General features: G+C 61.8%; 1 protein-coding gene across 1 annotated transcript in view; it reads left to right on the top strand.

Moving 5' to 3' along the window:
- Nucleotides 1–192: 192 nt before the first annotated feature.
- TNS1 (tensin 1) overlaps nt 193–12356 on the top strand; it is a 40995-nt gene continuing 28831 nt past the window's right edge. Inside the window, exons 1-13 of the mRNA XM_009887335.1 lie at nt 193–228; nt 3034–3083; nt 3417–3588; nt 3946–3996; nt 4496–4618; nt 4943–5007; nt 5129–5212; nt 5324–5436; nt 6068–6128; nt 7387–7462; nt 7600–7729; nt 8038–8103; nt 8653–8814. Of these exons, the coding sequence (XP_009885637.1) occupies nt 3421–3588; nt 3946–3996; nt 4496–4618; nt 4943–5007; nt 5129–5212; nt 5324–5436; nt 6068–6128; nt 7387–7462; nt 7600–7729; nt 8038–8103; nt 8653–8814 (1099 nt within the window). The 5' untranslated portion in view covers nt 193–228; nt 3034–3083; nt 3417–3420. The remainder of the gene's footprint in view (nt 229–3033; nt 3084–3416; nt 3589–3945; nt 3997–4495; nt 4619–4942; nt 5008–5128; nt 5213–5323; nt 5437–6067; nt 6129–7386; nt 7463–7599; nt 7730–8037; nt 8104–8652; nt 8815–12356) is intronic.

The raw sequence follows: 12356 nt of genomic DNA, 5'->3' as shown, positions 1-12356 counted from the left end.
CATTGGCCGGCAGGGAAGGAAGTGGGACCGCAGTGCATTTCCTAGGAAGGGCCAGAAATAGCTAGGGGGGAACTTTTGACCCCGGCCCCTGCTCTGCGTGTGTGTCTCTTCTCTCATTCTCTCTCTCCTTCTCTCTCGCTTTGCCTTTTTCTCATCCTCCCTTTCCTTCTGCCTGCCTGCCTGCAGCCGTCCCCAGGGGAGAGCATCACGAAGCAGGTAGATGTCCTGGTAAGTGCTACCAGCCGCAGAGGCTGGCCTCTGCCTCGAGACCTTCCAGGGGGTCGCTTGTGCCTGTCCCATTGCCGCAAGCCCCACCGCCTGAAGCCAAAATCCCTCAGCCTGGGATGCCCCTGTGGTTCCCCTCCATCCCTGGGACACCCCAAGCCCTCCCTCCCTGCCAGCCAAGGTAGATGATGGCCGTGCCAAAAGCCAAGCGAGGTGCCCAGGGTTGGTGGCAGAGAGATGGTGGCGGAGCCCAGCGGAGGGGGGGGCATGGCTTTTGCCACAAAGCCGGCTTTCCTGTCCCGGAGCCGGGGATATGTTATTTAATCTGTGGACATGAAATTGCTAAGACAGTGTAGACAAACGCCCAGCCAAAATCAACGCGGACGGCTTCCCCCCGTCCGCAGCCAGCTCGCCGGCCTCCCTGTGCGCCCGGGCTGGGACTCGAGGGATGGAGGTGGCATGGTTCCCATGAGGAAGAGGGTGAAAGCCTTCCTCACCCGGGAGCCAGTTTTGCCCCATCCCTTTGGTTGTTCAGGATGTGTCGCTAATCCCTCTCTGAACTGGAGAAAGAGCCTCCGCAGCTGGAAAATTCCAGTGCGATAGTCAGGAGTCCCCTTTGCTGGCTTCGCTCGCTTTTGGGGAAATTTCCTGGTATTTCTGCATCCTTTCTTGTACCTCAGATCACCCTTTCCAGGCAGAAACCTGCGGGTTTCGGAAGCGGCTGAGCCAGCCTGAGGCTGGGAGGCAGATGCTCCATGGGGCAGGCAGGGGGTTCTTCAACCCAAGGTGGCTGGGACCAGCCTGCCCTGTGCTGGGCTGGACTGGGACATACTGGCTTTGCTGGGGTCTCTGCTCCAGAGGGGACCTTTGCAGGGTCTCCTAGCCTGGCAGTGGGCAGGAGTGTTTAATAACGCCAGCGCTTGCTCCTATCAGCTGATCGCGGGCTGACTCTTCCTCGTGCAGGGGCTGGCGGCACAGACGGCAGTGCGGCTGCGGTTAGTTTGGGGCGGGGGGGGGAGCAGGGCAGAGCCGGGGCGCTCCTGCCGGCGTGAGGGACGCTGGAGGGCCCTGGGCACGGGCACCCGCTCCCCTGGGCCGGGAGGGTGCCAGGAGTGAAGCCACCATGCCCTGGAAGTGGATTAGCAAGGGTCTCGCTGCGGCCAAGGTATGGAGAGGGAGAGGGGATCTGGTGTCGCCACCTCGCTCGTGCTCCCGTGCCTCAGTTTCCCCAACTGGGAGAGGGGCGGTGAGTCCCGGTTGCCCCATGGCAGCTCCTCTGCTAGTCAAGGCTGTGGTTTGGGAGGCTGCTGTGGCCGGGTGGGGTGACAGGGGCTGCTGGGGCTCCCCTCGATGGCAGGTGTGGGTGGGGGACCCCAGATGTCTCCTGCTCTGAAGGTTTGGGGCAGAGCAGAGCCTGTGGTGGGGGTCCCCTCCTGGTCACCAGTGGGTGACACAGGGACAAGCCCACGCTGGGGTTCAAGCTTGCTCCACGCACCATGACTCTGCCCAGGGAAGGTTTTACCTCCCTTTTTGCTGCGTTTTAACTCCTTCTTTGCCTCCAGCAATGCTGGGGGGGTGTGTGCGTGGGGTGTTTCTGGGGTGAGCAGGAGATTTGGGGAGGCCCTGGGGACAACCTGGGGGAGGGTGGGGGGATTGTTACTGCTGCCCACGCACCCCTGGGTGCTCGGATGGGGCTGCTGCGTCCTGGAGTGGCTTCAGCTCAGGGGGGAGCCACTGTCATCCCCAGACCCCATGGGCTGCTGATGCCGGCTCCGCTCTGCTGGGCAACCTGACCTTGAAAGGGGGACGTGAGGCTGATGGAGGATGACACCGGCTGCCCACGGGAGCAGCCCCGGGACTGTGCTGGGTGGGAGATGGTGGGTGAAGGGCGCTGGGGAAACCGTTCCCACCTTGTCCCGTCACCTCTGGTGTGCCGGCTGTGGGATGCTGCAGCCCCGAGGAGGGTGGCAGCAGGTCCCGAAGCTCCAGGGACAAAAGGGGCATCTCGGGAGCTGGCTGCAGGGTGCATCTCTTGTTTCTGGATCCTTCCGGGGGCTTGGGACGTGCTGCCTGCACGAGATGAGTCTTTAAATGACTTCTTCTTGTTAGTTGGAGATACTAAAACTAATGAGGTGTGAGTGTGTTTTTCCTTAGCGGTTTTTTTTGGAAACCCTGCTTTGTTTTTCGGCTGAGGTCACGAAGTCACCGAGCAAACCGGCTGCAGATGAAATTCTTGAGGCCGGAGAACATGCATAAATAGAAGTTTCCTGCTCCGAGAGCTCAAACATTTCCTCCCGGCGTTCGGCTCTGCGGAGCAAGGGCCAAAGCAAACTGTCGTGCCTGGCTGGCTCCTCGCCGCCGCTCGGGCAGCAAAACTGCCCCTGCCCCGGGCAGGGCCAAAGCCACTCTGTCCTGCCAGGTGTGTGCCCGCAGCCCGGCTGAGAACGGAGGGACTTGTGACATGCCTGAGACTGTCTCCCCACCCGCAGCACCCTCCTCAATGGTCCTCTGGGACCCTGTGCCAAGGCATTGGCCCTGCAGTGCCCGTGGCGGCTGGTCCCAGCCGTGCTGGGGTTGCAAGAGATGGGTTTTGCTTGTGACTGTGGTGGTGGGATGACGGTGCTGTTGGGCGTGTTTGGTGCCACCAGGATGCTCAGGGGGTGGGATTTGGAGGCAGTGATGTTTTGGGGGTGTTACAGTGCGCAGCACAGTGTGGTGCGGGTGGGACGCGCTGGCTCTAGCCGGACCCCAGTGCTGGCTGTGGACTGGGTCATGGCGGTAACTCACTTTTCCTCTCGGATTCTTTAGGATGCCACAAAATCCCCCAGGAGTGGGCAGTCACGCCGCAAAACTTCCAGGTAGGTGCCTCAGTTTCCCCTTCTGATGACCATCTCTACCCTGCTTGAACCTTCCCCTGCCCCTCCAACACTTTGCTTCTCCAGCTGTGCTATGGCTGGGAGATGCTCTCCGTGGAGAAGACACAGGGGTTATAACCCCCCATCCCCAACTTGGGGTCCCCAAGACACCCCAACGCGGCTGGGAGCAGGGGAAAGGCTGTGGCCAGCCCTGCTGCTGCATTCCCACGTGTCCCAGCCTGTCTTGCTTGACCCCAGGGGCAAGCAGGGGGGGCGAAGGGTCACCATGTCCCCTCCCCACACCACATCCTGATGGTGGTCCCCTCCCTTGCCCAGGAGCATGAGCCTGACCACGGCCATGGAGAGCAGCTGCGAGCTGGACCTGGTGTACATCACGGAGCGGATCATCGCCGTCTCCTACCCCAGCGCGGCTGAGGAGCAGAGCTTCTGCAGCAATCTCCGTGAGGTGGCCCACATGCTGAAGTCCAAGCATGGGGACAACTACGTGGTGAGGGACGCGGCCGGGTCCCCTCCAGGCTGGGGAAGGGGCTGGAGTGCTCAGGTCCTGGGGCTGGGGTGCTGCAGGGGATGGGTGCTGCATCCTTGCCTTTGGCTGGGCTCAACTCTGGTGAGAAGGGTCTTTGCACTAAGACGGATGGATCCTTGAAGCTTTCCAGTCACTTTTGGACCCCCTGGGAGTTTTTGGCCATTGTGTTGCCTCACGGCAAGGTGTTACTCGGGTTAATGTGTTTGGGGAAGCCTCTCATGGGGGGGATTTGGGGGAGGCTTTGAGGTGAGGAAGACTTGGGCGGTGGCAGCGAGGGAGGAAGGTGTCCCCTCACTCTGTGTTTCCTCTTCCCTGAAGCTTTTCAACCTCTCCGAGCGGAGACATGACATCAGCAAACTTCACCCCAAGGTGGGTCGCAGCTGTGGGGAGCAGAGGGGCTCGAGGCAGAGCTGGCTGTCTGTGGGACCAGTTCCCCACTGCAAACTGGGGGAGGAACAGCCGCCCTTTCTATCCCACCCAGCTGGTGGAGGAGCAGAGGAGGGAAAGCACTGGGATTTCCCGATGAGTTTGTGGGGTCTCAGCTTAATTGCCCCCACCCTGTTCTCAGCCCAAACCTGGCTGTTGAGGCCTCTTGGAGACCTCCCAAAGGCATCGTCCCCATCCCTGCAAACACAGGGGAACCCTGGGCGGCTTAGCCAAGCGACCCCGAGAGGGCTGAGATCTGGGACTCGAGTGGGTCTGGGGTCTGGGCAGTGGGGTGCAGGGTTGGGGAAGAGGCTAGGAGGGGCATGTCAGGGCAAGGCGGTGGTACCCCCCCCTGGGTATACGCCCCCAGGCTGGGGACTGTGGAGGGGACAGAGCCCGGCATGGATGTGACCCCTGGCTGTTGTCCGTCCCCCCCTGCCAGGTGCTGGATTTCGGGTGGCCTGACCTGCACACCCCAGCGCTGGAGAAGATCTGCAGCATCTGCAAAGCCATGGACACGTGGCTCAACGCGGGGGCGCACAACGTGGTGGTGCTGCACAACAAGGTTGGCCGGACCCTCTCCCTGGGGCGCACAGTGATGGGAGGCTTGGGGGCCAGGGGGCTTCAAGGACAGGGCTGGGCAGCCTCGGAGGCCGAGGGATGTGGGGAACGTGGTGGTTTGTGGCTTGGGCTGTGGGTATGTGTCAGTATATGTGTGTAGATTTGTGTGTCTATAAGGGTTGGGGTGTGCATGTAGGTTGGCGCATGCATATAGGGACCGGTGTGTGTGGGGTGCCTATGTGTGGGGTGCCTATGTGTGGGGTGGCCGTACCTGGATGCTCACAGGCACCACCGCCTCCATGACACCTCTTCTGCTGTGTGCCCACAGGGGAACCGTGGCCGGCTGGGGGTGGTGGTGGCTGCCTACATGCACTACAGCAACATCTCAGCCAGGTGAGAGGGACATGTGGTCCTGGGGTGGCTCTGGGCCCCACTGCTGACCTCCATCCTGGTGGTTGTGGGGTGCTGGTGCCAATGCGTTTCTTCAACCTCAGCTACTCTTTTGTCCCCACAGTGCCGACCAGGCTCTGGACAGGTTTGCCATGAAGCGCTTCTATGAGGACAAGGTAGTGCCAGTGGGGCAGCCATCCCAGAAGAGGTGGGTCCTGGCGTGCGTTTTGCCCCTGTGGCTCTGGTGGTTGGGTGGAGGAGGGCCAAGGGGGGTGGTCTGCTGTGGGTCCTGCCCGTGACCTGCCTGTCCCCCCTGTAGGTACATCCATTACTTCAGCGGGCTCCTGTCTGGCAGCATCAAGATGAACAACAAGCCCCTCTTCCTCCACCATGTCATCATGCACGGCATCCCCAACTTCGAGTCGAAAGGCGGTAGGTGCCCCCATGGCTCCCCCGAGTCCGGCCCCCACGCACACACCATGGCCCCATGCTGCCTGGCTGGGCTTGCTCTCCAGGGGGGATATTTTCCACAATTTCCTTGGCAATTTGAATTTCCCTTTTCCTCTTAGGGACTGTTCACTCCTATTAGCAGGATGCTGCCTTTTTCCCGCAGAGATGCTCTCGGGGGCTGCCCCCCGTGTGCTGGGCACTAACCTGAGCTGTGGGGTGACAAGGCTTTTCTGACAGCTTTTGGGAGAATGGCATCAGATTGGGGTTGGGGTTTGGGATGTACTAGCGGCTTGATGCCGGTACCCAGAAGCAGTCCCTCTCTCAAAGACCGTCATCCCATCTCCATCCCTAGCCCAGCGCTTGCCCCAGGTCCTACAGGACCCAAACTGGGCTATAGGGGCTTTCCCCCTCTTCCACCCCATCTGGAGCATCCCTTTCTACCCATCCCAGATGTTGCCCATGGCCGGTGCGGGTTGTCTGGGGCGGGGAGCGGCTGTTTGCCTTGGCTTCCTCCCTGTTTGGATTTCTCCCCCGTGACTAATCCCTGCCCTGGCCCCTCCGCCCTGCCGGCTAACAGCAGCGCGCCTTCTCTCCCCGCCTTGATGTCTTCCAGGTTGTCGGCCCTTCCTGAAAATCTACCAGGCCATGCAGCCCGTCTACACCTCTGGGATCTAGTAACTATCTCTTCACCGTGGGGCTAAGGGGGGTTCCCTCCTTCCCAACACGGGGGGGCTTGGCAAGCCGGGGGAGATGGAGAGGGTCAAGGCCGTGTCCCCAGCGGTCCTGGTGCCCTGCGCTTAAATCTATTTGTGGTCCAGGGAACCAAAAAAAGGGAATTCCTTTTTCTTGGAGGTGGTAACTGGCTGTACTGGGCCATACTGGGCCCTTCTGCTGGAAGGGCTGTAGTGACTCTGCGTATCAGCAGAGGGAGCCTGGGGCTGCGCAGAGCCTGGGGCTGGGTGTCCCTGGAGGGAGCGGGGACAGGGATGGGGACACCTGACCCTCCCTGGGGGAGTGAGGCGTTTCTCCTCTCCCTGCCCAAAGAGCTGCTCCTCTGGTCCAGAATCGCCCTAAAAGCCCTCTTTCTTTCCCCAGTAAAGAGTTTCCCCCCATTTTAACCTCCCTGTGATTTACCCCGACATTTTTCCGACGCTGTTCCCAGAGCAGGCGTTGGCAAAGGCAAAGAAGGAGCAGATTTCTCCAGCTGCCCCGATGCTCTGCCGGGGCCACATCCCAGGCTGGGACCCCCGGCTCCTGCCCCCCCCGCCCCCCCCAGGGAAGGAGCAGAGCCCCTCACCTTAGAGGCGTTCCCATCTTACCCCCCTGAATCGGAATCTCCCTTCCCCGCAGCTGGGCGTCCCCATTAGCTGAGATTTACTGCCATCCCAGCCTCTCCTTTCAGCTTTTAATAGACTGTTTATGGGATGCCGGTAATAAACTCCAGGTTTATCTTGCCTGTGAAATCCAACTCCCTTCTTCCCTCATCCCCCGCTGCTGACGCCACCACCCGGGGACAGCCCTCCCGGCGCCCCCGGGAGGGGAGGGCTTCCGTCAGGGAAACTGAGGCAGTGAGGAGAACCATCCCTGAGAGCTCTCCCTCCGTGTGCTGTGCTCCGCTCGACCCACAGGAGCAGGGTGGGCAGACCGATAGCCCAGCCCCAGCACTCAGGCCCTGGTCGAACCTTCCCACCCAGGATTTTGAGCATCCTCATTGAGCTGTGCTTCAGTTTCCCCCTCCTGTCTGCCTCCCCCTGGGAATGGGTGCCCTTTGGCGTGGGGGATGGGGCCCTCCTTTGTCACCTGGAGGGCCAGCTCAGTGCTTTGCACCTTTCCTGGCTGGGTTTGGGTGGAGGACGCTGGTGGAGGCGGCGCTGGGATGTCTGGTGGAGCTCTGCACCGCAGCTCATGTCCTCCCGCTGTCCCTCTCTGCAGTAATGTGCAAGGAGACAGCCAGACAGGCATCTGCATCACCATCGAGCCTGGCTTGCTCCTCAAGGGCGATATCTTGGTAAGGAGCCTTGGCTTAGCCCTCCACAGAGGGAGCAGCTGGGGAACGGGTGGTCCTTGTGCCTCAGGACCCCCCAGTTCCCCCTTGCCCAGCCCTGGGGGCTCATCCTGATGGTCGGTTCCCACTCCGTTCTGCAGCTGAAGTGTTACCACAAGAAGTTTCGCAGCCCAACCCGTGATGTGATTTTCCGTGTGCAGTTCCACACGTGCGCTGTGCATGACCTCGATGTCGTCTTTGGCAAGGAGGACCTGGATGAGGCCTTCAGAGGTAACCGCCCCAGCAACCCCCTGCCCAAACTCCCTCCTTCTCCCACCTCTCTGATGCCGCTTCCATGTCTGGGAAGTCTGAGCACCCACCCCAAATCCACCCCTGATGAAGCAGGGCACCCCTGCTCCATCCATGGTTGGCTGGGAGTTGAGATGTGCTGCCCCATGCCGGGATATCCCCTACCAGCTTTCATCCGTGCGCTGGCCAGGGCAGGTGCCCTGCCCTCCGAGCATGTTTGGGGTGACCATCTGGGTGCTGTTGGAGGGATGGATGCAGATGGTCCCTTTGCTCTGCTCTCTCCCTGCCAGATGACCGTTTCCCTGAGTATGGGAAGGTGGAGTTCGTGTTCTCCTATGGCCCTGAGAAGATCCAAGGTATGGCTGACTCACCACTTTGGGGCTTAGGAGCTGGGTGCTGGCTCCTTTCTTGCTCCTTAGTTCTATCACCTGCTGCATCCTTTGCAACATCCCCGTGCCCCGTTTGCAGTCCCTTTGTCACCAGCGTGGGATGAGGGGTCCAGGCAGTGGTGTTGATCTTGGAGCACCCATGGGTGCCCTGTTGACCTCGCTCTCCTCTCCAGGAGGCCACTTTCTGCAGCACTTGCTGACCCAGGAGAGAGGGAGAGGGTGCTTGGGAATGGAGGGCCACCCACCCCAAAAGTCCATACCTAGGCATGCTCGCTGTCAGTCCGTCTGCCTGTCCCTAGGCAATCCCAGCCAGCCTTGTACACCTTGTTTGTGTGTCTTGGTGACCTCCCATGCTCATCCATCCCTCTCAGTGTCCCCATTTCTATGTGACTCTCCTACCTTGTCCTGCGGCTCCTGCCCTTTTTGCCTTGCCTGCGCCTTCTCACCATCTCCTCCCTCCATCCCACCTGTGCTGGCTCCATCGTCACCTCGACTGACCTTCCTGCCTCTTCCCAGGCATGGAGCACCTTGAGAACGGGCCCAGCGTCTCCGTGGACTACAACACGTCTGACCCGCTCATCCGGTGGGATTCCTATGAGAACTTCAACATCCAGCGTGAGGACAGCACGGAAGGCACCTGGGCTGAGCCGCCCCTGCCCGGCAAGCACCTGGAGAAAGGTTAGGGCTCAGAGGGCGGTCGGTGGCCAAAGTGTCCCCAGGGGAATTCCCATCACCTTGGGGAAGGGGACACCAGTGGGCAGCAGAGCTGGGGGAAGGTGGCCGCTGCTAGAGGAGCGTGGCCGTGGGTTGGGAAAGAAAGATATCGTGGACTTTTCCTTCTCCTGTGGTGCCAGGGAGCTCAGGCTCTTTTTTTGGCACTTTTGCTCTCAAGGCCCTGTTTGCATGGAGCAGGGTCCAGCCCTGGTTCACACCCCAGAGCTTGGGGAAACCCAAACCCCAAGTCTTTCGGGAGCAGGACATAACGGCGGGGACCATTAGGTCTCCCAGCTCCTTGCTCTCAGTGCAAGCATGGTGGGATGTAGCCGTACCTCAGTTTTCCCTGGGGGACTGGAACACCTCACTGGCCCTGGAGGGTCCACACGATGGCTTGGAGCTGGGAAAAGCTCCTTGAGCACCTGCCTGGATGTGGCGAGTCGGCTGCCCTTGCCCGTTTGGCAGGAACAGGCAGGACTTGTATGTCGAAGGGTGGTGGGCCCCTGTCCTGGCAGCAAAGCCACCTGTGGCTGAGCAGATGCCTGAGCTTTCCTGGCCTGGTCCGGACAGGCGTCCCTGGAGTGGGGACAGCTGCGGTTCCTGATGTCCCTGAAGGTCACTGGCTGCTCTGAGCAGGAGCTGTGGGCAGCTGGGCTTGCTGGGGAGGGTAGGGATTGTGGGTTCCTGGCGTGAGCATAGGGGTCCCTGCCCATGGTGGGGATGTGGGGCCAGAGCCGGGGTGGCCGCACGGAGCTGGCACAGGCACCTGCCTTGGCACAGGTCAGTAAACAGGCAACTCGTGACACACGGGCTCAGCTATGCGGCTGTCGGTCTGGCCACGGGGGGAGGGAGTGTTGGTCCCCACCATGGGCTCAGACCGTGGCTCTGCCCCTACCCCGAGCTGGTGGGACTGGCTGACAGCCCCCTCCTGCCTGCAGAGACCCGAGTGCCTCGGTGCACGTGTGTTTCCCTCTGGCCCCTGGGGCAGAGCCACAGTGCTCCCAGCCCCTCGCAGGGCTGCAGAGGTACCCCAGGGTTCCTCTCCGATCCCTCATGGGGGGTCTCGGTGGGTGTCGGGGCTGTGGAGGTCCCTCTGTGTGCCGATCGGGCTGTCCACTCTGCAGGGAGAGTGGTGATGGGGAACAAGGGCACCCTGGATTTGCAAACACTTCCCAGGTTTGGGGATGAGCGGGCCCCCCGAGGGGGAAAAGCCGTAGGCAGGAGGCTGCTCTCCAACCCGTTCCAGCTCAGGCAGCTGCGAGACAGCCCATCTATAGGGGATCTCCCTCCGGCTCCCCCAGGGGGCACCTTGAGCAGCGGCGGGGAGAGCCGGCGTGGGCTCGGAGGGCTCCCATCTTCCTCCCTCTCTGTGGGCACTTTTCCTCTTCTCCAACCCGTCCCAGGGCAGGATGAGGACCCCGGTGCCCGTCTGTGCCAGGGGGGGTCCCTGTTTATGGTTGTTCTCGCCTTATTTGGTCAGGGAATTGCACGCCACATTTTTGGCACCACCAGGCGCGAGCGAGCGGCGGCCGGGGGCGGAGGAGGGTGAGGCTGGCACGGGGACCCGCGCCGGGGTGGGATCAGCTGCCGCTCCGTGTCGCTGCCACTGTCCGTCCCCACTGCTTGGCGAAGGCTCGCTGCAGACCGGTGCCGCAGCCCGGGCCGACGGGATCGGGATCGCCTGCCAAACGGTGGGTCCCCCTCGCGCCGCGTCTCTGCCGGCCGCAGCTGCTTTTGCTGGAGGTTTCTCCAGCAGCTTTGGCTCAGCATGGGGCACCCATATGGGCCGGGGAAGGGGTCCCTGACAAGGTGGGGGTGACCCTGTGAGACCCCAAACCTGGAGGGGGCAGGTGGATGGCTGGGAATGGTGCCTGTCCTGGTGTTACCCTTGCCTCTGCTGTGCTTATCCCTGGGGGTTTGGGGAAGGGGAAACTGAGTCGCAGCTGGGTTGACAGCTGACCAAGCTTGCCCAGGGCAGGGGGCATGAGAGGGGGATCTGAACCCCCACATCTTGCTGGGTCCAGCAGCTGGGGGCTGCTCCGCAAACCGCCCCCACAGCACAGGCTGGTCCCATCGTTGAGCTCACCCTCCTGCCTTACCCAGGCAGGGTCCCTCCTGCCTGCTGGAATCGGGCTGCCCCGTGGTCCTTAGAGCGGGGTGCACTGGGATACCCCTGTGGACCCCTCCTGCTGCCTGTCATCCATCCTTGTGCGGCGTGGGGGAGGCGAGTGGTGTCCCCAAGAGGCTCATGGCTTCGCCTGCTCTCCTTTCTCCTCCTTGAAGGGGCTTTGGGGTTGGTGCTGGCTGCGTGTCGGGTTCCTACTGTGGTCTCCATAGCCATCAGTTGGCTGAGAGAGTGTTTGGAGGCTGAAGGGTGGTCATGGTGTGCTTTGTCTTTTGGCTGTTTTGGGGGTTCAGATGTCCCTTATCCTGGGTGGATGAAAGATGCTTTGCCAGCACTGTGGTGCCTCTCCTTGGGGACCAGGCTGGCTCCAGGGAGGCAGGAGGAGACCTGCAGCTGGATGCAGCACTGCTGAGTTTGCAGCTGGTTGGAGGCTCTCTGCAGAGAAATTTTTGGGGTATTGCAGAAGGCAGGTGGGCAAAGCTGGATGGGAAACATCTATGACCTGGTTTGGTTTTGCTGAGAAAATCACCGCTGATGGAGAACAGGGTGCTGGGATTGGCACAGAGCCGGTGGAGAGGTCGTCCCCAGGGTCTGCGTGTGTCAACATGGTGGAGGGACACAGGGGTCTGCCATCCTGGCGTGGTGCAAGATAACCCAAAAGGGCTGCGTGTGCCCCCCTGACCCAGCACCTCCCTGTACCGGCCATCCCTTGGACACACTCTGGCTGGTCCTGCTGCACCCAGTGTCCGGTCCCCCTCCCTGCCTCCCATCTCTGTACCATCCCTGTCCCCACCGCAGGCCAGCCCTGGCCGCCCCCACTTTTTGTCGGGACTGTAAGGGGGATGGCCGGGGCCTGGCCAAATCCAACATCTGCGGGAGACCTGCTAAATCCCCACCTGAGTCATGGTTCTGGCGTGGAGCTCCCCTGCAGCTCAGCCCCGTGTGCAGGGCAGGGCTGGCCGGGGTGGGGAGCGGGATGAGCATCCCACCCCCTCCAGGGATGGGAGGTCACGGCACAGACTGACTCCCTGCGTGGCAAAAGTTGGGGGGGGAGGGGGAGATGTCCCAGAGCCCCTCCAAATTGAGCTGGATGCTGGTCCTGCACCTTTCCATGGGGCAGTGTGCCACTGGATGGGGTCGCTGTCAGCCATTTGTCCCCCAGCGTTCAGGGACCCCCAGGAGGGTGGGCATCTTGTAGGGAACGTCTCCCCTTAGCGGGGCCGAATCCTGCTCCACGTATCTGGGGCTGAGGCTGCCCAGCCGGGGCAGGCAGAGGAGGGTGAGCCGGGCTGTGCGGGGGCAGAGAGCCAAATGGGCCAGGCCGGAGCTGTTAAAGCCATCGCCGGAGCTGCCGCCGGAGCCGCTGGCCTCCCCCCCCCGC

This window comes from Charadrius vociferus, unplaced genomic scaffold (genome assembly GCF_000708025.1).
Source record: "Charadrius vociferus isolate BGI_N301 unplaced genomic scaffold, ASM70802v2 scaffold385, whole genome shotgun sequence".
Classification (NCBI taxonomy): Eukaryota; Metazoa; Chordata; class Aves; order Charadriiformes; family Charadriidae; genus Charadrius; species Charadrius vociferus.
Note: the sequence above shows the minus strand (reverse complement) of the source record. Positions and strands in the feature narration are given on the sequence as shown.